Genomic DNA, 26,074 nt, shown 5'->3' with positions numbered 1-26,074 from the left:
TCGGTGATTTAAACAAGCCGCCATGCAAGGGTGGGAGGGTGTGTTGGATATGAGTTGCGGTGAAGAGAGGTTGTCACGTGCGAGCGGAGTGATCACATCAGCTGATGTGTGTTCAGCACATTTTAAATGTTCACCACCAAAACTTTATTTTCTCACTTAGGCCATGGAAATAAGATGAAGCTAAATGAAATAAAATAAAATAAAATACCAAGACAAAAATGTGGAACGTGTGAAGTGTGCATCAAAAACCTGAGTTTCTTAGAAGATCAGAGCTAGAATTTAAATAAAATGTATGAGGTTATGTAAAAAGAGAAAACAATATACATACACATATGTGCACTGTAGCAATAAAAATTATGTAAAACGACTGTGTGTCTGTGATGTGTTCAGTAGTCTGACAGCCTGGGGGATACACAACTGCTGCTCCCTCTGGTGGTGTTGGACTTTAACTGTGGTATCTCGTACAAGGCCAGGGTCAAACAGTCCACAGGGAAGTGGGAATTGTCCTTCAAGATGCTGGAGGCCTTTTGCGAACATCTCTGCGACCAGCACAGAGGATGAATATAATCATTAAGGTCTTTTTTTGGTGGATAAATGGGAAGGGGAAAAAATGCATTAATGTACTGTCGTTTGAGACTTTCTTTATGTTTTTCAGTTGCCTCCCAAAGGCATACTCACACTTACTCCATCAATCACATAATTAAACTTTGCGATGTAATACAAGTCACCCAAGATGATTACAAATATCTGCCTGTTTGAAACTGATATGCTGGCAGAGGGAGGTTGGGATTAGGAGAGTGAAGTGGTTGCAACCAGCTGTGCAAACACAATCTTGGTGATTTATGAACCCACCTGTGAGCTGCTAATGGCCCAAAATGATGCTGGAGCCACAGCAGCTCTGGCGCTATGACCCACTGATTGCTAACTGCAACACAGACTGATAAATATACAGGACAAAGTGGCTGGTAGGTGGTCTGATAGACAGATAAGAGACTGTTTCAGCAATTTACTTCATAATTCATTTTAATCTATGATCAGTTTGTTATCATTTTGCATATCCGCATGAGACTACAACTATATACAAGCTTATACAGTTTGTTTTGATATCTGACTCCAACCTCTGCAGTGAAATCATATTTTGCAGTGACTAAGTCTTTGATCATGACTGTATATATAACAGAGAAGATGAAAAGACAGATAAAGCATGAGTGTGTGTTTATACAGAGGGAATTGGGAACAAAGAGCGTGCAAATCCACAGTTGGAGCTGAACTGATATTAATAAACTGACACATCAGTGCAGGAGGCACACAATAAAAACATGTCATACTGGTATTAATGAGCCCCCTAACATGGTAAGTTTCAATCACAAGAATTACCATTTTACCTATGGCAATCTCTAATATGGTTTGACCTACCAGTGGGTGTTTATGTTACACATTCAAAGCAGCAGCATCAGAAGGCTGACTTTTTGATTTGATGGACCCCTACCATGCACCAGAAATCAAAAATTAAAAAAAAATATATATGTAAATGTATGTGTAAAATTTGCACATGTAGCCTTCAAAAATACAAAACTTTAATGGTGCAATTACACAAATGCCCACTAGATAGCAGAATGGGATTAGAATTGATTCAGTGCTGCAAGAAGGTGTCTCTGTAAGACATGACAAAAATGAGCAGCAGGAGTTATTTTTAAAAGGGAAGTAATTTAACAAGTGACTGTGTAGCCTTACATGAGGGACGACTTTATTAAAGAGTTTTATAAAATGCAGTTATACCCCAAACAGCAACTGACTCTCGGTCCAAACATGGATGTGTTTCAGAATCAAGAGATCAATTTCCACAAGGGTTGTAATTTCATCACTTTCTATTTATTATTTAAGTGTCTATATCAGACATATTTTTGTGAAACTGTCAAACTTGCATTAGGCTAACGTCAGAGCAAAAATCAAGACTGGTTTTAATGCTATACAGACCTGTCTAAAAATATCTGCAAATACATGAATAAAAAAACACTGTTTAAAATTTCACACAAATAACCACTGACAATACAAAATAGTTGCAGAGGAGCCTCAGACTGTCACAGCAGAGACACTGCTGTGGTGCCACCATCTCTGCACTTAGAACAAGACATTTTAATTACACTACTTGTCAAAAGTTTTAAAACATTACCATTTTCCAGTTTTTAAATTAAAGTCCAGTGAATACCCTTTAATGGTACATAGGTAAATAGGGATCTGCCCAAGTTAAAAGAAATGTAAAATCATGTAAATTTTTTTGGGGGGCGGTCGTGGCACAGCAAGTTAAGCGTGCAACTTTGGACCTGGAGATCGGAGGGTCACTGGTTCCATTCCTCGACCAAGCACAATGGATACATGCATATGGGTGGTGGTGAAGGAGACAGGCCCCTCCCCGCCTCTGCGACCATGACCGTGGTGCTCCTGAGCAAGGCACCAATCTATCCCAGCTCCCCCGGATCCTTCTAGGGAAGCCCCCTGCCACAGCGTCTCTAGTGCATGTGCATGCTTGTGTGTGTGTTTCGTTCACATTGTGTGGGTAAAAAACAGAATAATAAAAAGACATTACCTCCGGTTCTTCTGCATACCTTTCTTATTGTCAGTTGTTAAACTGCAGGAGTGCAATGCTAAATCAACGGAGTACCTCTTTAAAAACAAAATAAAAACTTAAAATTACAGCGGCAGCTTTATTTTAGTGCAATTCATTTACTTCTGTCATAAGGACGTCATGTCAAAAGCATGCGTTTTTAAGCAGAGGAGCTTTGTGCATCATTTGCGTGGACCTTCTTGTGTTTGTTGAGTTTTGACCAGGTGGAGAACTGTTCTCCACAAGTGCTACATTTGTAAGGCTTCTCCCCGGTATGTGCCCTTATGTGTCTTCTCAGGTCTGATTTGTGCCCAAACATCTTCTCACACACACTGCACTTATACGGCTTTTCCCCTGTGTGTGTTACGGTGTGCCTCTTCAAAGTCGTCCCTGTGGCAAATTTCCTCTTGCAGTAGGAACACTTAAAAGGCTTCTCGCCCGTGTGAACTCGCAGATGATTTCTGAAAGCTGAAGAATCTGCAAACTCCTTCCCGCAGTTGCTGCATGTGTAAGGCTTCTCACCTGTGTGAATTCTCATGTGCTTCTTCATATTATCACATGAGCTGAAGCGTTTCTCACAGCTGTTGCATTTGTACGGCCTTTCACCGGTGTGAACCCTAAGGTGCAGGTCCAGATTATAACGCCGGTTGAATCCGTTTCCGCAAACGTTGCACTTGAAAGGCTTATCAACAGAGTGAATTATTACGTGTTTATTCAAATCCCAACGTTCTCTGAACAATTTCCCGCAAGTGTCACATTTGTAAGTCTTTTCAACAGTGTGGGATTTCATATGAAATTTGTAGTTTTTGAAATTAGACATCACTTTGCCACACCTGTCACACTTGTAAGGGTTTTCATCATCTCCAGTGCTGCCTATTGACGTGTTCCCATCTCTCCTGTCTTGTGTTGCGTTAAAGCTTCCATTTGATGTTGTGCTTTCATTGCTACATTTCTCACTTTGTGTTAGCTCTGTACTCGTGGTTGATGCTGCTTCCTTAAATCTCTTTTTTGGTGTAATGTCAGTACTACCTTTTGATGTTGTGCTTCCCCTCTTCTGTCTCTGACGTGGTGTTGGTTCCTTATTTCTTGTAGACACTGTGTTTCGATCACTGTGTTTCTTATTTGGTGTTGACTCAACACTTTCAGTAGATGCTTTCCTGCCATTGCGATTCTTACCAGGGGTTGGCTCGGTACTATTAACTGATGTCTTCTTTCTACTACAATTCTTATTTGGTGTTGGCTTTGTGCGCCTGTTTGATGGTGTCTCATTGTTGCATTTCCTTCTTAATGTGGCTTTCCTTTCACTGGGTTCCTTTCGTGTCTTGTTGTGTTCTTCTGTCGGGGCTTTAGTTTGTGTTGCATTACTTCTGCTTGCGGCGATGCCTTCATCATCAGCTTTCTTATTTGGGGTTGGGTCAGTACTTCCAGTTGATGCCGTGTTCTCATCGTTGCTTTTCTTATTTGGTGTCATCTCAGTATTTTTGTTTGAGGTTGTGTCCCCGTCATCGGGTTTTGTTAGCTGTGTGCGTCTAGTTGATTTGGTGTTTTTTTTACATTTTTTATTCGTTGTTGGATTACAACTTGCTGTTGTGCTCTCACCGTTTTGTTTCTGGTTGGCTGTTAGCTCAGTACTACTGGTTAATGCTATGTTCTCATCATTATATTGCACGTGTCTAGTACTTGCAGCTGAAGCTGGTGCTGATCCTGAAGAACTCTCTCTGTCAGATCCAGGTAACGTATCGCTGTTTGAGGTGCTGGATTGAGGATCTCTATTTGCTGCAGTCTGAGGTTGGTCAGTGTCCAGAGGCTGAAGGCGATCACTGCTGACACACATCTCACCAACGGGAGTCAGCTTTGAGTCGTCAGTCTCCTGTGGCTGTGCAAGCTGCTGTTGCTCCTGACTGATGCATGTTTCTTCAAGCTCCTCTTTAGCCTGTGGAGGATCTGGTTGGAACGGCTGCGGCTGCTGCTGATTCTGGAGAACCTTATAGACGGATGTCTCTGAGAGCTCTATGGGGAAGGACAAAGGAATGGGACAGTGATGAACTGTATGTACATACACAGTATCAGCTCATATGTAACTGTTGTGAATAATGTGTCCATAATGAGCAATTCTAATAAGAAACACTGCAGCTCCACTACCATGTTTTCATGCCTGCTGACTTTTTAGGTTTATAATATTTAGTTCAAATAAAATAATTAATCTGGTATACTACTGAGCTACGGTAAAAAAAAAAAAAATCTGTATGCCTAATGCCTCATCTATGTGACTGTCCCACGTCATACCACAGACATAACATCTGAATCCTCGTTGAAGACAGTTATTTGGGTCACATGATCTCGCTCTCACTGTGCTGGGTTGATTCTTTAATGAATACTGCTGGTAATACTGGCATCTGGTTTACCGTGTAATGAGAACAGGCCTCATTAGAGAGGAGCATTTTGATTTTCACCAACCTGTCCGGTGTAACTTTATCTCGGGCGTCAACACGGCTTCCAACAGTCTGCGCTGACGAGCGATTTCTGTCTCGTAATCTTCGACTTTCCTCTCAAAGACGCCCAGTATTTCTTGAGCGGCCACAGTAAGGCGATCACAGACAAACTGTCGCATACTCTGGACCGAAGACATTGTTGAGTTCAAACCGAGACACTTTCTTAAGCTAAAACTTTAAACTCAAACTCGTCCAACTAACTAAACTTGTTTTCTTAGTTCTGGTCATTCTGACTCACAAGTGTTTGCCTAAGTACACAAGCTCATACCGCCACCTACTGGTGTGGAGTGTCCGGTACACAACTGTTTCTATTATTTTGCCCGCCCTGTATACATCAGCGAGGATATCACCACCATAATATTTTATGGTGAAGTTGTTATTGAGTGAGGTGTTTTGATTTTCCTGTTCTAATCTTAAAAGTTTTTTTCCATTTAGAAAGTTCATAACTCACTGAACCTGCAACTTCCGTTAAGTGTGTGCGAGAAGCTTTCTAAGCATCAAAAACACTGTGGCCATTGTCTCTTTATTTACTTGAGCTTTCTTTATTTCATCTGTCAGACACATTCTTTTTCTAAATCCACTTTAGTAGGTAGACACCATACATCTTTTTTCCAAGAGCCTTTCACTTCACTGATGCGTGATGTCAAGAAAATTGGTCTGTAGTTTGCAGGTTTCCAAGCATCTTTCGTTATAGGAATAATTAAAGCTTCTTCCAGTTTACTGAGATTCTTCTTTTATATAGTAGCAATCACTTCTGTCCCTCTATACTTAAACGTTTTAGCATGATAAAACACATTTCATCTTTGTATTTTAGCGGTTTTCGATTTATGCTCCGAGTTGAATCACCATAATTTCCATTACTTTCACAGCACTTTCTTCTCCTTGCTACCACCTTGGCTTGTTTGTTCTGTATGTTCTTTTTTTTTAACATTTCTCTTTCCATTGTCTTGCTTTCTTCTTCATTCTGCCTTTATTTTTGGAAACAGACTCCTTTGTGGCTTTTATTATACCTTCTTTAATTCAGATTTGAACATAGGAACACAGTTTGTTTTTTCGTTCGTGCAGGAACAAGAACAAAGATTCCTGGTTAAAAAAAAAAGTCAAACAGTGAGAAACACGTCTCTTGGTATACATTCATTTGTTTCTTCAGGGTTAAATAGCTTGCGAACTCTTCTCCTTCGAGGCTGCACTTGTAAGCCCCTCTTGGTCTTGCTTTCATATGAACACCTCAGTTATAAGGCTTCTCACCTGTATGCAACCGGATATGTTTCGTCAGGGTCGAGCTGACAGAAAACGCCCTCTCACAGTAAACACAGCTGTAAGGCCTTTCACCTGTGTGACTTCTCATGTGAATTTGCAAATGTTCTAAACGACGGAAACCCTTCCAACACGTGTTGCAGGAGTACGGCTTCTCACCTGAGTGGGTTATCATGTGCTGTTTGAGGTAACGCTTGAAGCCGAATCTCTTTCCACAAACTGTGCAACTAAAAGGCTTCTCAGCAGTGCGAGTCCTCATGTGACTTTTTAATTGTGTTGGTTTAGGCTGAGAATTACTAGTTGATTTTGAGTTTTTCCCACTTTGTTTTTTGTGGCCTCTGTCATTCTGTGTCTTCTTTCTTTTTGCCTTAATGTTTCTAGTTGATGTTGAGGTCCCCCTTAGTTTCCTCTTTGGTTTTGCTGCCTTTCCACGGTCGCCCTTTTCAAAAAGGAGCTGATCTTCACTGTTTGGTTCAGATACTCCGGAGCCTCTTCTGTCAGATTCAGATCTTACCCTTTTACCTGAAACGTTGTCTGGAGGCTCCTCCTCTGCTGCACTTTGACTCTGATCATCACTGTAAACCAGAGTCCAGTCTTGACTTTGATCACGTCTGTCACTTCTGTCTGAATTTAGGAAATCATCCTCCTGCTTCAGTACAAGCTGCTCTCCTTCCTGACTGGTGTTGGCACAGTCGCCTTGCTCCTCTTTAATCTGTGGAGTCTCTTGGTCCAGGCTGGAGTCCCTCTCCAGGTTACAGAGCTGCTGGTCAGCAAGAACCACCTCCTCCTCCTTAGAGACATATTGCCGTGGTAGCTCTGAAGGAAATGACAACGGAAGCACTTCTTAGTATAAGAACATTTGTACATCCAAAATAGATCTGCAACTAACAACTTTTTTCATTACTGATTCATCTGCTGGTTATTTTCACCATTAATTGTTTAGCCTAGTCAAAACCAAACAACACTCAAAACCTAAAAGCTATTGCCTCTTCATGTAAGACAAAGGAAATCATTTCATTTGAGAAGGCATTTTTGTCTGAAAAATAACTGGCACGAATAATAATAGATTGTCAAAATACAGATTATTTTATTTATTTCTGTATTTATTTATTTGATGGACTGATCATTGCACCTCTGTACCAGGCCCGAAGAGCTTACCAGACACACCCGTGTGATGGAGATGGTGAAACACTGTTTGAATGGTGTTGTTCATTCTTTTTGCACACCATTCTTTCTTTGATCGGTGAATTTTGGTGAGGTTGTGGGGAGGACTTTCCACAGCCTGGCAAGCCAAATGTTGACCCAACCAGTTCTCTTCAAAGATGCTTGACCTGACTCCAAACGTACCCCACCCCTAAGCGGTTGCGCCCACTTCCGCATTGCGAAAGCTTACAGAAATGAGAGGCGTTTCATCCAAACCGGGCTGGAAAAATCCTACGAACTAATCAGTTATGGTTATCCCGGCTTCATCAGATCATAACCTAAGCCATTACCCCCAAGCCCCGTCCACGCTGGGGTGGGGTCGCAGCTGCAGAAAAGGTTTTTTTTATAGCGGGAAGGTAACAGATTTCGACACAAGACCTGTCCCTGAACTGTCAAATTCACAGCAAACTTAATTCTGGTGGTATGTCATGTTTTAATGTGAAATTAATCTCTTTTAATCCTCATCGGACTGACTGTTGATATGAGAGTGATGTAAACAGTATAAATCAGCTGATTTGCAGTGAACACTGTGGTGGTACACACCTGTCCTGTGCAGCTTTAAGTCAGGCTTCAGGACGAGATCCAGCAGTGTGCGCTGGCGGTTGATCTCCTCCTCGTACACCGATATCGTCTGCTCAAAGACTCCTAATATTTCTTCGGCGGCTGCAGTTAGTCGCTCTCTGATTAATTCTCTCACATTCACCACTGCAAACATTTCCACTGTGAAAAATAAGTAACTCGAGTTACACGACCCCTCTCTCTCTCTCGCCGGCGTGTTTTTATTCCGGAGTAAAAACATGAGCCATTTCCGGTGGAATTTTCAGATTAAAAGCGTAAACCAAGCCCCACTTGACCATGCTATTTTAAAATCTCAGTTTTGTTCAAACTAAAATTTCTGCTATGCCTTAATGTTACTCCAGGGACAGTTCTGCAATCTCCTGGGCCTAATTTTTTTGCTTATGATAAGTGTAGACGTGTACCACCTCCATACTGATCAGGTTTTAAAGAACACAATACGTTCATACTGTAAAATGAGAAAAAAAAAAGGTCTCTACTGTAAAAATAAATAAATAAAAATTTAAACCAAAAAAATAAAATAAAAAAATGTGCAGGCAAGTTCACATTTAATTACTGCTTTCATGGTAATACAACAAACAGAGATGTCACTCTCAAATGCAAAATCTGGCTTCTTGTGATTGAGGCTGAACATTTTTTTTACAGATCTGGAAGATTATGACTGTTCCAAAGAAATACTGTTGCAAAGAGATTTATGAGTAATAAAGGCATATGAAAGGAAATTTTACACTAAGTCACTGTGATCTCGTCTTCATGAAAAAGCATTTTACAATTACAGAGATGTGCTGTAGCTTTTGCAAAAGTGTTTTTTGATCAGTTGCCATTTTGCCATTGTTTTAGAAATTCAAGGTTACTTGCCTTTATGGGGCCCTGTACGTCTCATCAGTGCAGGCATGATGGAATCTTTTCCCACAGGTCTTGCAAAGGTGCAGCCATTCACCTGTGTTCTAATGTGGGTTTTCATATAACTGTTAAGTCTGAAATCTCTGCTTTGCAAGTAAAGGTTTCTTACCTGTGTGGATTCTCATGTGGAGTTTCAACAACCTGCTACGTGTGAAATCTCTGCCACATTCTTTGCACGCATATGGACAGGCCTGGACTGGTAATCGGGTATACTGGGCATTTTCCCGGTGGGCCGACAGTCCTAGGGGCAGATGCTGTTTGTGTGTGTTTTTTTTTAAAAACATACTATCATCACATACTATCACATGTTTGGCTGTTGTAAGAACATGCTGCTTTGTGTTTTTGTGGCTGCCTCCAGAGGACAGACGAGGCTGGTTAAGTTAAAATATAGCTGTGGGACTGATCTTTGCAAAACAGTTGTAAAATTGTGCATCTTGGCAAATGTGAGTGTGTCAGTCTGAAAATAACTCAGCCGCACCTGAGGCGACGGGCTGAGGGGCCTGTCCAGGTTTCTCTTAATTTTTGTGTCATTTTATTCGACCTAAAAACAAAGCATGAGAAATTATTTCTTGTGCTGACAAGTGAAGGAATCTGAACTACTTGGTACAACGTGGTATTTAAATGAGAAGGAATCACCAAATCACCAGACCAACATACATACATACGTGCATACATAAAAACCCAGCCGTGTACAATGAGACACCCTGGCCTCTGGTCAGGGTGCCGCCTTCTACAGCCGTGTACAATGAGACACCCTGGCCTCTGGCCTGGCGACGACTCCCACACTCTTTCAACCTAATCACCACCCTCAGTCAGGGTGCCTTTTCTATATGCGGGCATTTTCCCCGGTGGGCCGACAGTCAACAGACAGACAACCAATCAGGATATAGCAGCTTTCGAAAGCGGCCCCACACCTTTCTCTGCACTGATCCCCGCCAGTTTCATAGTGTTGAGCGTGAAGCGGAGGAAAGGATGTGCGGAGAAGTTGCGGGCTTAAAGATAAAAAAAATCTCGCTATAGACGCTGCAAAATGTGCTAAAATAACAGACATATTCTCTGGAGGGGCCGCTGTAGCCTCCACGTCCTCTGCAGCCCAGGTTGAAGGTGAACAGGGAGAGGAGCAGCCAGAGACTGCTGACAGGGAACCCGAGGGACAGAGTGACCAGGGAAGTGTAGCACAGGCACAGCAGGTAAGCAGGTAGTAATGTTAGGATAATACCGGGACTTTTAGGTGATGGACAGGCATGAAAATCGCTCACCTTTCAGCGAAATTCGCCGTTTTGAAGCCAAAACAGGTGACCTACGTGAATCGTGTAAAATTACATGAGAATGGTGAGCAATGAATAACGTTCTTATTCCCTGTCGCAGCAGTTGCCTTAAATTGTTTTTGTTCCGTGCGAGTTTTTTCTACAGTATCACTGCAGTTAATATGAGATTTTTCTGATTATTATCAAAAAATAAAAATGTACTCTAAAGATACTAACTGTTTTGATGGTTTAGATAGTTGCACAGTTTTTCCAGGTAGTTCCAAATATTTTTATTTTGAATTTGGTTTTTTAGCTTTTCTATTTATCACTTAATAAATTGTAATAATCTGTCCCTCTCTTCCTGTCTAGTAAAGCCAGGCTGTTGAGGTAGCATTTGAGGAGAGAGAAGAGAGAGTGTTATAATATTTCTGAAATCTATTCCAAATATTTGAAGCTGTCATTTACTGGGGGCTCTAACTCTCTCCACTTCCAGGTGGACTGCCAGCCAACGTGCTCCTGACCTTGTGTGCAAGATGCATTTAAAATAAACCATTGAATGTGTCCTGGTCGATGTGGATTGGCAACGCAGTCAACGAGAGGTTCATAGAAGCGGAAGCACGTCTGGTCAGACGTCTGGACCGGCTGACAAAAACTGGATGCGGAAGAGTGAAAGAGCAGCACCTGTCTGCTTTATCAGTCTCAGTGATGGCGCCCTCGAGCAAGGCACGTCATCCATAATGCAACCAAAGACTGTGGTTCATCTAGGCAGCTCACAGGCGACACTGGCTGTGTTTACATGCAGGATACTGCCTTTAGTCAAACACAGTCATGCTACAGCAAAAAAAAAAAAAAAAAGTTCTTTACCGTCATGATTACATTAGTTTTTTGTGTATTGGTGCAACAAATCTGTCAGTCTGTGATGAGATTTATATTTTGAACATTCCACTCCAAATAAAACCAGCAGCTGCAACATCATACAGCCGTGAAAGTCCTGTTTCCCTTTCCTGAAACAGTACATTGCAACTGTAAATACACTGAAAAAAGCCATCTTAGTGGTGTTTCCATGTAACTTTAAAGGGATGAAGCCTCCTTCAGATCATACGCCTCATTGCAGGAGTTGCAATTTATTTCCCTGCCCACTTTCCCTCGACTTCTGCTTCATCTGATTCTACTGGAATTCCAACTGGAATAAGCACAAAAACGTTGCTGCATGTAAAGAAAGCCAGTGTGGATGTGACACAGAGCGTGCTCTGTCAGTTTCCCCACATCAAGAGTAACGACAGGTAAAAGAGGTCTGTGAAAAAGAGATGATAATGAGAAGGTAATCTTTTAAGATTGTGCTGCTCACCATAGAACACAAGGCATATTTACACACAAAAAAAAAACTTTCAATACATTGTCAAGCAAAATAATAATAATAATAATAATATTGATTAAAAAAACAGAATCTTCTGTAACAGATCTTATCCACACATTTTTCATCATTCTGCCAGTTATGCATCAGAGAATCACTGTTAAGTTCTGACTTCTTTAGCATTCCCAGTCATTCACAATACTGTTGGGACAGTTGGGTATTAATTAACAGCTCAGTTCAAAGATAGCAGTTACTGTTTACTGATTGTCAATAAGCATGAAGGTACTGGAGGACAGTGTCATCTGCTGGGCAACAGGGCTTCACTACAGAACAAAGGCACAGGTCTGTGGAACTTGTGGTCATTTTGGATAAATAAACAAAATGTACCAAACACTAGCTCTTTGTTGAAGCTTAAGCGTTCATTTGTAAAATAGAGAAAGCTATTCATTCTTGTTTTCCAATTACATTTCCTGAAGCCCCACCTGCCTCACTTCTCCTCTTCCTCTAACTTTTATCTACTCTCTTCCATCTCTTTCTAAATTAGAAACCTCTCCGCCTGCATTCAGGACCTGCCCGGCTGCAGGAAGTGAAGAGTCTGCCAACAATGTTCTGCAAACACTGATCATCATCACCTTCGTCGTCGTCGAGCGGCAACGCACACTCCAACATTCAATTAGTAAGGCACGTAGCTCGTTACTTTCAAAACCCAAGCACACTTGGCAAATAAGCAAACACTTCTTTAAGCCACAACAAAAGAAAACAGGTAGGCCTACATGTAATAACAATTATAATAATAATGTAAATAATATTAACCACAATAATAAGCAGCATGATGTGATACTATCACATGGTAGCATGTGATACTATCACATGTTTGGCTGTTGTAAGAACATGCTGCTTTGTGTTTTTGTGGCTGCCTCCAGAGGACAGACGAGGCTGGTTAAGTTAAAATATAACTGTGGGACTGATCTTTGCAAAACAGTTGTAAAATTGTGCATCTTGGCGAATGTGAGTGTGTATTTGTGTGTGTGTGTACTTTTACTTGTACAGCTTTCGTCCCTAGTGATGGTCCTCTAACACTCGAGGCTCCGACACATGCGCGGTAGCTCATTGAGGCAGTTGTATTGAACCACTGTACTGAGGTGTGGTTTGGTCACTGACGTTTGAAGCACTTGAGTGACGTTCGAAGCAGGTGAGTGCTTCAAACGCCACACGGATCACCAGATTGGTTCGGTTTGTCATGTGAATCAGGTGGCGGGATTGAGTGTGTTCAGAGATAGAATAGCTCTGTATTGTGGCGTTCATTTGTAGAGTAGGTCGGTTTGTTGCGTTTGTTAGGTGTTTTGAGAGTTAGCAGTGTTGATAGTGTATTTCTGGAGAATCAGTGTATATAGAGCAATAGATATATAATATATAAATTAGATTGATATAAAGAGTTATATAGAAAGGTATATAGATATATAATCCTAAATAACATTAGATATAGATAAGACATATAGATTCATTACATATAAACACACACACACACACCAGCCTCATAGAAAAACTGTTATTTCTTAATGAAAACTCATAAACAGTTACACAAGCTCACCCACTGCCCTGTTCTTCAAACACACCCTCTTTACCCACGTACACGTAAACCTCTTTACCACGAAGCCCAAAACATACCATGATATAATCTGTATTTGTACCAGTGCCATGTGAAAATGACATCAGTCTGTATTTCTAGAGCACATCTCATGAATGTACCAGCACCCTTTCAGTGTTTCACAACAAGGCCAGGCCAGGGTGTCTCATTGTATAGCTGTAGAAGGCAACACCCTGACCAAAGGGTCAAGAGCCTTCAGGTGCTCATCGTAAATGTCGGCACTGAAGGATATGGTTTTTCCATAATCCCTTGCCGTAATTCAGACACCCTGGCCTCTGGTCAGGGTGTCGCCTTCTACAGCCATACAATGAGACACCCTGGCCTCTGGTCAGGGTGTCGCCTTCTACAGCCATACAATGAGACACCCTGGCCTCTGGTCAGGGTGTCGCCTTCTACAGCCATACAATGAGACACCCTGGCCTCTGGTCAGGGTGTCGCCTTCTACAGCCATACAATGAGACACCCTGGCCTCTGGTCAGGGTGTCGCCTTCTACAGCCATACAATGAGACACCCTGGCCTCTGGTCAGGGTGTCGCCTTCTACAGCCATACAATGAGACACCCTGGCCTCTGGTCAGGGTGTCGCCTTCTACAGCCATACAATGAGACACCCTGGCCTCTGGTCAGGGTGTCGCCTTCTACAGCCATACAATGAGACACCCTGGCCTCTGGTCAGGGTGTCGCCTTCTACAGCCATACAATGAGACACCCTGGCCTCTGGTCAGGGTGTCGCCTTCTACAGCCATACAATGAGACACCCTGGCCTCTGGTCAGGGTGTCGCCTTCTACAGCCATACAATGAGACACCCTGGCCTCTGGTCAGGGTGTCGCCTTCTACAGCCATACAATGAGACACCCTGGCCTCTGGTCAGGGTGTCGCCTTCTACAGCCATACAATGAGACACCCTGGCCTCTGGTCAGGGTGTCGCCTTCTACAGCCATACAATGAGACACCCTGGCCTCTGGTCAGGGTGTCGCCTTCTACAGCCATACAATGAGACACCCTGGCCTCTGGTCAGGGTGTCGCCTTCTACAGCCATACAATGAGACACCCTGGCCTCTGGTCAGGGTGTCGCCTTCTACAGCCATACAATGAGACACCCTGGCCTCTGGTCAGGGTGTCGCCTTCTACAGCCATACAATGAGACACCCTGGCCTCTGGTCAGGGTGTCGCCTTCTACAGCCATACAATGAGACACCCTGGCCTCTGGTCAGGGTGTCGCCTTCTACAGCCATACAATGAGACACCCTGGCCTCTGGTCAGGGTGTCGCCTTCTACAGCCATACAATGAGACACCCTGGCCTCTGGTCAGGGTGTCGCCTTCTACAGCCATACAATGAGACACCCTGGCCTCTGGTCAGGGTGTCGCCTTCTACAGCCATACAATGAGACACCCTGGCCTCTGGTCAGGGTGTCGCCTTCTACAGCCATACAATGAGACACCCTGGCCTCTGGTCAGGGTGTCGCCTTCTACAGCCATACAATGAGACACCCTGGCCTCTGGTCAGGGTGTCGCCTTCTACAGCCATACAATGAGACACCCTGGCCTCTGGTCAGGGTGTCGCCTTCTACAGCCATACAATGAGACACCCTGGCCTCTGGTCAGGGTGTCGCCTTCTACAGCCATACAATGAGACACCCTGGCCTCTGGTCAGGGTGTCGCCTTCTACAGCCATACAATGAGACACCCTGGCCTCTGGTCAGGGTGTCGCCTTCTACAGCCATACAATGAGACACCCTGGCCTCTGGTCAGGGTGTCTGGTGGGAAGAACAGGGCAGTGGGTGAGCCTGTGTAACTGTTTGAGTTTTCATTAAGAAATAAGAGTTTTTCTATGAGGCTGGGGTGTGTGTGTGTGTGTGTGTTTATATGTAATGAATCTATAGGTCTTATCTATAGCTAATGTTATTTAGGATTATATATCTATATACCTATCTATATAACTCTTTATCTATATCTATCTAATTTATATATTATATATATATATTGCTCTATATACACTGATTCTCCAAAAATACACTATCAACACTGCTAACTCTCAAAACACCTAACAAACGCAACAAACCGACCTACTCTGCAAATGACCGCCACTATACAGAGCTACTCTATCTCTGAACACACTCAATCCCGCCACCTGATTCACATGACAAACCGAACCAATCCGGTGATCCGTGTGGCGTTCGAAGCACTCACCTGCTTCGAACGTCACTCAAGTGCTTCAAACGTCATTGACCAAACCACACCTCAGTACAGTGGTTCAATACAACTGCCTCAGGAGCTACCGCGCATGTGTCGAAGCCTCGAGTGTTAAAGAACCATCACTAGCGACGACTCCCACACTCTTACAACCTGATCACCACCCTCAGTCAGGGTGCCGTTTCTATATGCATTTACTGGTGGTGCATGCTGGTAGATGGGGACGGCGCCAATTTGTCAATTCCCCACACAGTAATATGATACATCAGACCTGGACTGGTAATCGGGTATACCGGGCATTTTCCCCGGTGGGCCGACAGTCAACAGACAGACAACCAATCAGGATATAGCAGCTTTCGAGAGCGGCCCCACACCTTTCTCTGCACTGATCCCCGCCAGTTTCATAGTGTTGAGCGTGAAGCGGAGGAAAGGATGTGCGGAGAAGTTGCGGGCTTAAAGATAAAAAAAATCTCGCTATAGACGCTGCAAAATGTGCTAAAATAACAGACGTATTCTCTGGAGGGGCCGCTGTAGCCTCCACGTCCTCTGCAGCCCAGGTTGAAGGTGAACAGGGAGAGGAGCAGCCAGAGACTGCTGACAGGGAACCCGAGGGACAGAGTGACCAGGGAAGTGTAGCACAGGCACAGCAGGTAAGCAGGTAGTAATGTTAGGATAATACCGGGACTTTTAGGTGATGGACAGGCATGAAAATCGCTCACCTTTCAGCGAAATTCGCCGTTTTGAAGCCAAAACAGGTGACCTACGTGAATCGTGTAAAATTACATGAGAATGGTGAGCAATGAATAATGTTCTTATTTCCTGTCGCAGCAGTTGCCTTAAATTGTTTTTGTTCCGTGCGAGTTTTTTCTACAGCATCACTGCAGTTAGTATGAGATTTTTCTGATTATTATCAAAAAAATAAAAATGTACTCTAAAGATACTAAATGTTTTGATGGTTTAGATAGTTGCACAGTTTTTCCAGGTAGTTCCAAATATTTTTATTTTGAATTTGTTTTTTTAGGTTTTCTATTTATCACTTAATAAATTGTAATAATCTCTCCCTCTCTTCCTGTCTAGTCAAGCCAGGCTGTTGAGGTAGCAGTTGAGGAGAGAGAAGAGAGAGTGTTATAATATTTGTGAAATCTATTCCAAATATTTGAAGCTGTCATTTACTGGGGGCTCTCCTCTCTCCGCTTCCAGGTGGACTGCCAGCCAACTTGCTCCTGACCTTGTGTGCAAGATGCATTTGAAATAAACCATTGAATGTGTAGGTACTGCGAGTTTGCTGGTGGTTTTTGGGAGCTGGGATTTTTCCTTTAAATGTTACGCCATGGTTTCCCCTAGGCCAAGACGTAACAATAGTAAAATACATTGCCTCGGGCAACACATACATAAATTAGTTCGTTGTGCACCGCTAATTATGAGGGGCCGGTCTAAGCCAAAAAAAAACAGGGCCGTTTTTTTGTCCCAGTCCAGCCCTGCATATGGCTTCTCACCTGTGAGTATTCGTATATGAGTTTTCAGTGTTGATGCCTGGAAGAATCTTTTCTCACAGGTGTTGCACAAATATGTCCTCTCACCTGTGTGGATTCTCAAGTGTGAACAGTGAATCTCTGACACGGGAGAGTTGTGCACATTGTCACTGTGAATTTTACTTCTGTGATGTATCTTCTGTGGCTCTGGATCTCTGGTTGATACTGGGATCTCACACTTGCCTCGTTTGTGATCTCGGCTCTCAGTTAACTGAGGGTTGTGAGAGAGGAGCTGGTGGTCACTGCTTGGTTCTGGTACCACAGAGTTTAGTTTAACTGGTATGTTGAGTGCTGACTCTCTCCCTGCTGCACTTTGAGTTTCATCAGTATTCATGTAGAGACTCTGATCTTCTCTGTGGTCACTTTCCTCTTTAATCTGTGAAGAATCTTGGTCCAGGCTGGAGTTCCACTCCAGGTTACAGAACTGCAGGTCAACGAGAACCTCTTCCTCCTCCTCACAAACGTGTTGCTGTGGGAGCTCTAGTGCGACAAAGGAACACTAGAGTAAATTAATAGTGTGATAATAGAAAAAAAATAAATATCTGACCATATAGCATTATTACAGCTTTGTACACCTATCCTGTGCAGCTTTATTTCAGGTTTCCAAACGACAGCCAGCAGTCTGCGCTGACGATCAATCTCTTCCTCACACTTGACAACAGTTTTTTCAAGGACTCTGAATATTTCCGCAGTGGCAGCGGTTAGCCACTCGTTGATAAACTCCTTCCGAAACCAAACCTTAGACATTGTTGCTTAAGTATAAGTGAAACATTTATCTGTGCTGCAACTTCAAAACCCTAGCCCTGTGAAATCCGGAACTCCATGCAGTTTATATGTGTACATAGCACCTGTTGTTTACTTCCGGTGGGTGTCACCCTCTTAAATTCCGACATCAGTAGACACGGAGCTTGTCATTCCGACGTCATTTGCTTTTATTTTATTTAAAATTTCTGTTTAATGCCAGCAGTAGAGGTGTACATATAGATTATGGAAATGGCCCCTATCATTGTCACATTTAAATATAATGCTGGATTTTAAAATCGAATGCCATAATGTGTGGCATTTTTATCTAACACCTAGCTAGTCGGAAATATGAGTAACAGTCATATCAGGGGCAGAAATGAGGGTAGTTCAACAAACTGTGGTGCCAATTTTCCAAACTGTATATGTGTGTTCTTTTTGTAAGGCCGCTATGTACAAGGCCACCTTATACTGTTACATAATATTATTCTATATTAACCTTCAAAGACTGTTACTCAAAAAGAAAGTACCAGAGCAACTGTTATGTAAGAATGTTTAATGGTTGGTGTCTCAGAAAAGTTATACAATCGGGACAATTAGGAAACCAACAGAAACCAGGACTCCAACAATAACAGAGCCAATAATAAAATCACTCCAAAAGCATACAAAAAAGAGAAAAAGGGAGCATGGTTAGAGATGCCTCAACTTGCCCAGACATACCCCTGGTCTGAATACACCTGCAACCTACACTATAAAAGATGATCAGTTGGTGAAAAGTTGGTTGTTTTGAAAACAGCTTGGGCTTTGTACTCCATGTTGAAGAATAAAGCTCTTGGGCAGGACCAGACTTCAACTGGCCCTGGACTGGGTCCACAGACCGGCCTGAAAAATCCACATCAAAACATATCTGACAGTATTCTATGTTAAACTAAAATATTTTGACCCCTTCACAATGGTAAATTTTCTATATTAAATTACGTTATGTGCTGACTGCACTCTCCTTAATGGCTGCTTTCATTTCTGCAGTTCACTATATGTCGCTGTGATTTCTTTTTGGCCAAGCTTCATAGCTTCAACTCTTTTTGCGACACAATCTTGAAGAAGTGTCAGTGAGAAGCTTCATGAGGCTTCGCCTGCCATGAGCCATTACAACTGAACCATCTCCCACAATTACAAGGCTACTTGCCTGTGTGTGTTCTTATATGCCTTGTCAGTTGAGACACACCAACATATCGTTTCCCACTGGTGTTGCAGGGATATGGCTTCTCACCAGTATGGGCTTTTCCAGTGTGGACTGTCAATTCACTATGACGTGTGAAAGCTTTTCCACACGCAAGACTATGGTTTTTCACCAGTGTGGATTCTTGTGTGCTTTTTAAAATTTGACAAATGACAAAATCTCTTACCACAGGTGTTGCAAAGGTATGGTTTCTCACCTGCATGAATTCTCAAGTGGATTCTGTAGTAACCGCCATGTCGGAAACCTTTCCCGCATGTTTTACAAGTGTAGGGTTTCTCACCTGTGTGGACGCCCATATGCTGTTTCAATCCTGACGTGTCACTAAATCTTCTCCCACAGGTGGTGCAGGGATACGGCTTCTCACCTGTATGCGTTCTCATGTGGATATTTAATTTGGACTTGTACTTAAAAGCTTTCCCACAAATGTCACAGTGTACCTTTTTACCTGTGCGGGTACTCAGGTTAGAGTTATTTACACAGCTACTGCGAAGTTTACTTTTGTGATGTCTCTTCTTTGACTCTGGCTCTGCTTTTTTAGTTGATATGAAGACTCCACATTTGAGTCCTTTGCGATCTTGGCTCTCAACTACATGAGAGTTGTGAGAGAGGAGCTGGTGGTCACTTTCCTTGTAAGTGGGAATCAGTGTAAGGGTATTGTCCTCCTGCTTCAGTACAAGCAGCTCTCCTTCCTGACTGGTGCAGAGTTCCTCCTGTTCCTCTTTAATCAGTGGAGGTTCTGGGACCTCTTGATACACACTGGAGTTCCTCTCCAGGTTACAGAGCTGCTGGTCAGCAAGAACCTCATCCTCCTTAGAGGCAAGTTGCTGTGGAAGGTCTGGAGAGACAATGGACATATGTAGGTTACTAATGAAATGTTTTAAAAATTATAAAATAATTAAGAGGCTAAGTTTAAACCAACAGGAGGCTGCCTGTCTGTTTGTTTTTTAAGATAATTAAGGTTTGACAGACCTATCCTGTATAACTTTAGTTCCGGTTTCCAAAGGCTCTCCAGCAGTCTGCGCTGACGGTCGATCTCATCCTCGTACTTTATTATAGTCTTTTCAAAAACTCCGAATATTTCTTCAGCAGCAGCACTTAGTCTCTCGTCGATTAACCTTTTAAAACTCTGGAATGTGGACATTTCCATTTAAACGGTCTAGCTAGCTCACTTTTCTAGGCAGGCAGCGAGGGGCAAAAAACGGGGAAAAAAACCTCATCCAATAACAATGGTTACCGGTATTCAAGTAACGAAAATGATTTAATTTCGTTTACTACTAAATGTAAAACCAATAGTCATTAAAGCACCGAGATCCGAAAGCAATGAGCGGTTTAGCTGCGGAGCACTTTCCCCGATGAGCACGAGTCAGGAGGGTTGAACAATAGATACAATTCGTTTGTCTCCGGGGGAACAATTTCGAGACGGAACTGTTTCCGGTAGTCGGTTACTTGTGTGCGTCAACGTTGGCTTACGTTTAATAAAAACATAAATAATAGAGATGTTTTTAGATGGTTTATTTTAGCTCGACGTGTTAACCCGGTTCTAGTATACTCTGTATCAATGGGTGCATATTACTGTGCCATATGTAGGCAAACAACATTCAACGGGAAGGGACATATCTTCGGAAAAAATCATCAGAGCAGACTGAGAGTGGTTCTTCTTAAATTCTTAGAAAAAGTAAGTAGGTTAATGCCAACTAATTCACACTGGTGTCTAATATTTTGAGTATTTTGTGCACACGTTGTCTTCCACCTTGCTGAACTTGATATGTTTGCGTACTAACGCTGATGCCAGCTGCCAGCCGTGGTCAAAATCCAAATAACCGAGTCGTGTCATCTTTTGAGTAACACTGATCTTTAGCCTTTTGTTTGGTATTCAGTCGTTTGTTTTACTGTTCATCATCCCTAAACAGTGTCCAATAATAATGAACAACCTCACAACCTCAGCCATAGTAATAGTGCAACTTTTATGTTTTCCTGTGGTTATTTCATCCACTGTTTCCCAGGTGAAGGAAGCTCGCCGAACACTTAAAAAGCCCCAAGTGGAAAAGTTCGACTGCACCCAGCACAAGCAGACATTCTGGTGTTACTGCTGTGAGCTTGAAGTCGACAGAAACGTTACAGACGGCAACATGACTGTGCTGTACGGAGGCTTGTTAGAACACATGGCCACGTAAGTTTTACTTGAGCTTATTTTGTTTGTCTTGCTTTGATATTTTTTATATCTTTTTATAGCCTTTGTTGTTTTGTAGAAATATAATGTAATACGTAATTTACCCAGGGGTGGCCAGACCTTTGCATGTAACTATATACTACAATAAAGCTCTAATACTTCAAACTAATAAGTATACATTTGTCAAATGTCTGTGTGCTTGGCAAAATTATCATACTCCTGCGCTTGTCATTAAAAAATTTTGTGATAAACTGCTTCCGTCCCCTGGTCACTGGTTGACATTTCAAATGTACATGGTTTCAGCCCAGAACACAGGAAAAATACACACAAGTTCTGGTGGGAAAATAAGGCTGATCCCAAGCTTAGAGACAAGGTCATCATCACAGAGAAGGAAAGTGAAAGGTAGGCCCAGTGAGCTAAAAGGCTAATAAAGTTTGTTTGGAAAATAAAAGATTCTCTGTGTGGATCTTTACTTACTACTTTTTTTTTTTTTTTTAAAGATTTAAAGCTGAACTCCCAAACGTGTTAGAATCATTTGTGGAGAAGGAGGATGAATTCATTAAACAGGTAATGCAAAATCACTTTTTGGGCTAAAAAGAAGTGCTTTGTTACCAGATTTGAAATCTACAGATGGCAATGTGTTTTTTTTTCTTGTTTTTCTTTTCATGGCTGCAGCAAGCTGACTATATCCGGTCCCAGGAGAAGCATCGTCAAGAGGTCCTTCAGTCTCTTTTAGAGGTTTGTTTTCCTAGGAAGCAGTGGCAGTATCCATCACTGTGGCCTTAACTGTTGTTTTTCATGATTTTGAGTTGCATGTAAAGCAGGAAATCCCACCATTCTGCAGCTAAGTGATTGTAACTGCCAAAACAACAATCCTCTGGAGAACCTGTTTAACTCTAAAATAGTTGGGGTTGGTGAAACTTCCACATCAGGTTTTGGTAAAAATTAGATGGAGATGGAGAATAAAGAGATGAGGTGAGAAGAGAGGTGTATGTTAACTTTTGGGGGCAACTAGTGTGTGAGGACTGTGATGATCAAAGCTGAGATGACGCATGATTAGCAGTCAGACTTCCTCTGTGAACCACTGTGTTGGCTTTTCCTGAATCAATATCAGCGTGACGCAGAGCCAGAGTTGTTCAATGGACCCAATGGCACAGACATGTCAGCGGAGGATACTGTCAGGTAACACAGTGTCTACCTGTTTCATTCTATCTTGTTTTTTTGAAGTGTATCATCAGTAGTGCTTGAAATTACTTTTGTTTGGGATTCATCTTGTTGTCTGGGGAACAGCTCTCAGTTTACATCTCAGGGATCAGACCAGCAGCCAGGTAGCAGCTTCGTCGATTCAGTGGTCGAAGTACCGTGGGCTGCAACAGGACAAGGCCTGACTTTCATAGGCTATCAGGTAGATGGGCAGCTATCATTAATAAAGTGCTTAATAACAAACCTTTTTTTTTTTAACACAAGCACAATGACCTTACTTACCTTACTACCTTTACTCTGTTACAGGATTCATCAAACAGTGGAAATGTTCATACAGGTACGGTGATATATGAATTTATGTAATGGTTAAGTATCTCAACTTACCAGGCAGTTGTTTTAACAGTCACCTCATACGTGGCCTTTACTGTGTGATATAGCACCATTGATGATTTCCCTGAAGTTTAGTAATCCTAATATTACACTTCATAAAAAAGTAAGGTGCCTCCTCTGTAAAATGCTCATGTATTCTGTGTGCATTTAGAGAGTTTTATGTGTCATAATCAATACAATCAAAAAAGAATATACTATATACTATAAAAAATATATCATAGCTATGTTTGGGAAATCCTTATTTTGCTAGATTCAGGTAAGTTCTGTTTTTCAGATTATTGTCTTATCTTCATTGGATGAGTTTGGTGGAGGTATATTTTGTGCTTATAGTAATATTGCTTTGCCACCTGTCACTCTTAGAGCTATATCCTGCGTGGTCCTAAAGAGAAACATTTTATTTGCATGTATAGTAAGGGTTTCCTTGGTCTTAATAAAATATTTAATGTTGTTGTGTTTTCCATGCTTTTCAAAGCTTCTGCAGAAACCTTGTGTCTCCAGTACTTATGATCTTAGTTCATCTCTTGCATGTGTTTGATGAAGAGTAATAATTTTGCCTCTCTGTGCCATAGGCGCTGTTCCTCCTTGGCTCCAGGATGATCCTCTGGAGGGGACCTCCAGTGCTACAGCACATCCAGAGATTGGCCCGTCACTGCAAGAGTTCCTCAAACAAAGTAGGAATCACACACAGATTTTTTTATGTTGTGTGTTATGCAAATTTGTTGTCAGATCAGCAGTTTTTCTCAAAGAAATCTTCCAGCCTTGATGATAATTTCCATGAGAAGTATGTGTTACTGGTTGCTGTCACATCAGTTGTAGTAACCAGGGAACTTATGACTCATCTTCTGCTGTTTTTATGGCTTTGTTCTCTGCTCCTGTGATGTGAAATCACAGCAACAAATTCAGATATAGGTACCACTTCTGTACCTTTAAAAATCATGACAATTAAGCAGTATCAACACATTTGTGATCGTAACCTTTGTAAGTCTCATTGATACAAATATTTCCACCAGGTAGACTTAAAGTAAAACAGTCAAAGTCTCACTAAGATAGGAGTATAATTAAAATGAACTCATCCGTCTTTTTCCAGAGGAGCAAGAGAAGCTGAGGAAGCTTCCACCGAACAGAGTTGGGGCCAACTTTGATCACAGCTCACATACAGACGCCAACTGGCTTCCTTCTTTTGGTAGAGTGTGGAACAGTGGCCGACGCTGGCAATCGAGGTGAGATCACTTCGCTCTTCACTACACTTTAGGACTAACTTACGTTTGATATCCTACAGTATGTGAGTGTGTTTGAACAGAGGAATTATTTATTAGAGACAGCTTTTCCCAAAATGTAAAATCTGCTCTACTAGAAGTTCTCATCAGTGTGCATAGATAAGCTTATTGCAGTAACGTGTTATGATAGTTAATTTAGATGTTTTTAAGGATCAAGTGTTTTGTTTTTTACCTAATGCCTGCTTCTTTTTTTTATAGACATTCAGTCTTCCTGATGTGCTCTTTTTTTGTTTTTGTTTTTTTTCAAAGTCAGTCTCATACTTGCTGTAAACCCCACAAATGGTACTCCTTTTTGTCTGCTTTATAACTGGAAAATTGTGGATACATATGCAACTCTACATTATTTATTCATATCTGTATAAATAAACAAGGTGCATTCACTTTTCTGGATGCCAGCTGTGTAATGTATTTAAGTATAAACTAAATATTTAGCTCTAGATAGTATAGAAAAGAAGAAGGTGCTGTTGGCTCATGACATTTAATTATCTACCAGGCAACTGAAACTTGTGAAAGTAAAAAAGATCTGTGCAGGACAGTCACCTACCAGAGTTGCCATTATGTAGGCAATGGAAATCATCCTGTCATTATTCTAGTACCAAGAAATGACCTCTATACTAATGTAATTTATTGGTGAGCATCATGGCCGTCACATAATTATCTCTACTGCCAGAACATAAATACTAAAACCCTTTTTATTGAACACTTACTATTGTATTTTATTGGTATATAAATATTGTTGTCCCTAGCCAATCATTAAAAAGCCACATAATGTTTGATTTTCAGTTCAGTACATTAACGTCGCTGGTCTCTGCATACAAATGTGACGTGTCCCCCCCCCCCCCCCCAACAGGCACCAGTTCAGACAAGAAGAAGGGCAGAAGAACAGACAAAAGAGGAAGAGGGAGCACAACACAGAAGGATCAAAGAAAGCAAAAACAAGTGAATGTCTGACAAACTCTGACAACGCTTAAAACCAAGCATGCTGTGTGAGAATTTATGAGTGTAGGGATGTATATAGTTTCCAAGATGTAAATGAGGTTTTTATACTATTTGTGAGGGGTTGTACTTGGTTGAAGTGCTCAGGCCGACTGGACACTAACCTTTTCTGTAACATAAACAGTAAAGTCTGCAGTAAAGATATTAACTTGGTAGTGCCTGTTGGAGATATTTATGTGAAAATGTCACCTTTGATTATTGCATTTATTTTGTATAAAAACAGCATGGTGAGCTCATGTGTAATCACTCAACAACACCCTTCTGCACACTCAGATTAAAACCAAACTGGTCACTGAGCTACTTTTTATTTAATCAGCTGCAAATCTGTGACTTCAGTCAAAGACACACAGAGCAAGAAGCCTCATTGAAATTCATATCCTGCTCACATTCTCCCACCAGATGGGAGCTCTTTGAAATCTGAGGACAGTGTGACTGTTCCGGCAAGTAAACAGCAGGGGGCGCAAGGCACTCACCTAGCAAAGGCACTTCTTGCGTGTTCAGAGAGAAGTTGACATAAAGGCAAATCTCTTTATGCCAAACCTAAACTGTATTATCCATTTTTAAACATGTTCTTTTTTTGCAAAAATATAAGATATTTAATCATGACAGGGTTTTTTTGTAGCTGAGTATTTTTTCTATTTCTCAGATTTTGACCTATCAGTATTATTTTGTAAACAATCCACAGCAGTAATACCTATAATGTTCTCAGTGTTTCTCTACAATAAACACATCTCTTTTTTGTGGTGAACCTGTACACTAAATGATGAGCTTTCATTTCCCTTTTCAGATCATGTTATGTGATGGGAAAGGCTTAAAGGCCACATATGCAAATGTTTGTCACTTTAAGATAAGATATGATAAAATGTGAAAACAAATATAAATGTTCAAAAATAGTGTATTGTAAGTCTTTTGTCTCTAGAATGAGAACTTTAGATTCAGTGCTCTCTAAAACAAGACAGTTCAGCCTCTTTTTGAATCCTTTATTATACAAAGAAGGATGTTAATTTCTATGAGTAAAGCTTAAAATAAGGCTTTTTTTTAAGGAC

At 41.7% G+C, this 26,074-nt stretch overlaps 4 protein-coding genes and 1 long non-coding RNA gene across 5 annotated transcripts; 2 read left to right on the top strand and 3 right to left on the bottom strand.

Moving 5' to 3' along the window:
* Positions 1-1,066: 1,066 nt before the first annotated feature.
* On the bottom strand, positions 1,067-5,323 carry LOC121184231 (zinc finger protein 37-like). Its single transcript, XM_041041781.1, has 2 exons — positions 5,063-5,323; positions 1,067-4,615 (listed from the first exon to the last, which is right to left on the bottom strand). The coding sequence occupies exons 1-2, from the start codon at positions 5,232-5,234 to the stop codon at positions 2,766-2,768; spliced, it is 2,022 nt and encodes a 673-aa protein (XP_040897715.1). The 5' UTR covers positions 5,235-5,323; the 3' UTR covers positions 1,067-2,765.
* Positions 5,324-5,635: 312 nt separating this feature from the next.
* Positions 5,636-8,324, bottom strand: LOC121184233 (zinc finger protein with KRAB and SCAN domains 8-like). Its single transcript, XM_041041783.1, has 2 exons — positions 8,101-8,324; positions 5,636-7,170 (listed from the first exon to the last, which is right to left on the bottom strand). Exons 1-2 carry the CDS (start codon positions 8,270-8,272, stop codon positions 6,326-6,328), a joined length of 1,017 nt encoding a protein of 338 aa, XP_040897717.1. The 5' UTR covers positions 8,273-8,324; the 3' UTR covers positions 5,636-6,325.
* Positions 8,325-10,007: 1,683 nt separating this feature from the next.
* On the top strand, positions 10,008-11,655 carry LOC121184236. Its single transcript, XR_005894281.1, has 2 exons — positions 10,008-10,368; positions 10,777-11,655. It is a non-coding gene; the product is annotated as an uncharacterized LOC121184236 (long non-coding RNA).
* A 7,123-nt stretch (positions 11,656-18,778) lies between these two features.
* LOC121184234 (zinc finger protein 135-like) lies at positions 18,779-20,361 on the bottom strand. The gene is made up of 2 exons (XM_041041784.1): positions 19,962-20,361; positions 18,779-19,827 (listed from the first exon to the last, which is right to left on the bottom strand). Exons 1-2 carry the CDS (start codon positions 20,137-20,139, stop codon positions 19,091-19,093), a joined length of 915 nt encoding a protein of 304 aa, XP_040897718.1. The 5' UTR covers positions 20,140-20,361; the 3' UTR covers positions 18,779-19,090.
* A 12-nt stretch (positions 20,362-20,373) lies between these two features.
* Positions 20,374-25,846, top strand: cenatac (centrosomal AT-AC splicing factor). The gene is made up of 11 exons (XM_041041782.1): positions 20,374-20,667; positions 20,996-21,162; positions 21,466-21,564; positions 21,663-21,729; positions 21,838-21,900; positions 22,277-22,344; positions 22,453-22,567; positions 22,672-22,702; positions 23,325-23,426; positions 23,843-23,975; positions 24,883-25,846. The coding sequence occupies exons 1-11, from the start codon at positions 20,551-20,553 to the stop codon at positions 25,001-25,003; spliced, it is 1,083 nt and encodes a 360-aa protein (XP_040897716.1). The 5' UTR covers positions 20,374-20,550; the 3' UTR covers positions 25,004-25,846.
* Positions 25,847-26,074: the final 228 nt, after the last annotated feature.

Source organism: Toxotes jaculatrix, chromosome 7, assembly GCF_017976425.1.
Source record: "Toxotes jaculatrix isolate fToxJac2 chromosome 7, fToxJac2.pri, whole genome shotgun sequence".
Lineage (NCBI taxonomy): Eukaryota > Metazoa > Chordata > Actinopteri > Toxotidae > Toxotes > Toxotes jaculatrix.
Note: the sequence above shows the minus strand (reverse complement) of the source record. Positions and strands in the feature narration are given on the sequence as shown.

Bases quoted from the DNA above. Each gene is read 5' to 3' on its own strand.
- LOC121184231 (XM_041041781.1), bottom strand. From the start codon at position 5,234: ATGTCTTCGGTCCAGAGTATGCGACAGTTTGTCTGTGATCGCCTTACT. The intron at 4,616-5,062 runs GTTGGTGAAAAT...CCTTCCCCATAG, and splicing joins GATAAAGTTACACCGGACAG to AGCTCTCAGAGACATCCGTC.
- LOC121184233 (XM_041041783.1), bottom strand. From the start codon at position 8,272: ATGTTTGCAGTGGTGAATGTGAGAGAATTAATCAGAGAGCGACTAACT. The intron at 7,171-8,100 runs GTGTGTACCACC...CATTTCCTTCAG, and splicing joins CTTAAAGCTGCACAGGACAG to AGCTACCACGGCAATATGTC.
- LOC121184234 (XM_041041784.1), bottom strand. From the start codon at position 20,139: ATGGAAATGTCCACATTCCAGAGTTTTAAAAGGTTAATCGACGAGAGA. The intron at 19,828-19,961 runs GTCTGTCAAACC...TTGTCTCTCCAG, and splicing joins ACTAAAGTTATACAGGATAG to ACCTTCCACAGCAACTTGCC.
- cenatac (XM_041041782.1), top strand. From the start codon at position 20,551: ATGGGTGCATATTACTGTGCCATATGTAGGCAAACAACATTCAACGGG. The intron at 22,345-22,452 runs GTAACACAGTGT...TCTGGGGAACAG, and splicing joins TCAGCGGAGGATACTGTCAG to CTCTCAGTTTACATCTCAGG. The intron at 22,568-22,671 runs GTAGATGGGCAG...ACTCTGTTACAG, and splicing joins TGACTTTCATAGGCTATCAG to GATTCATCAAACAGTGGAAA.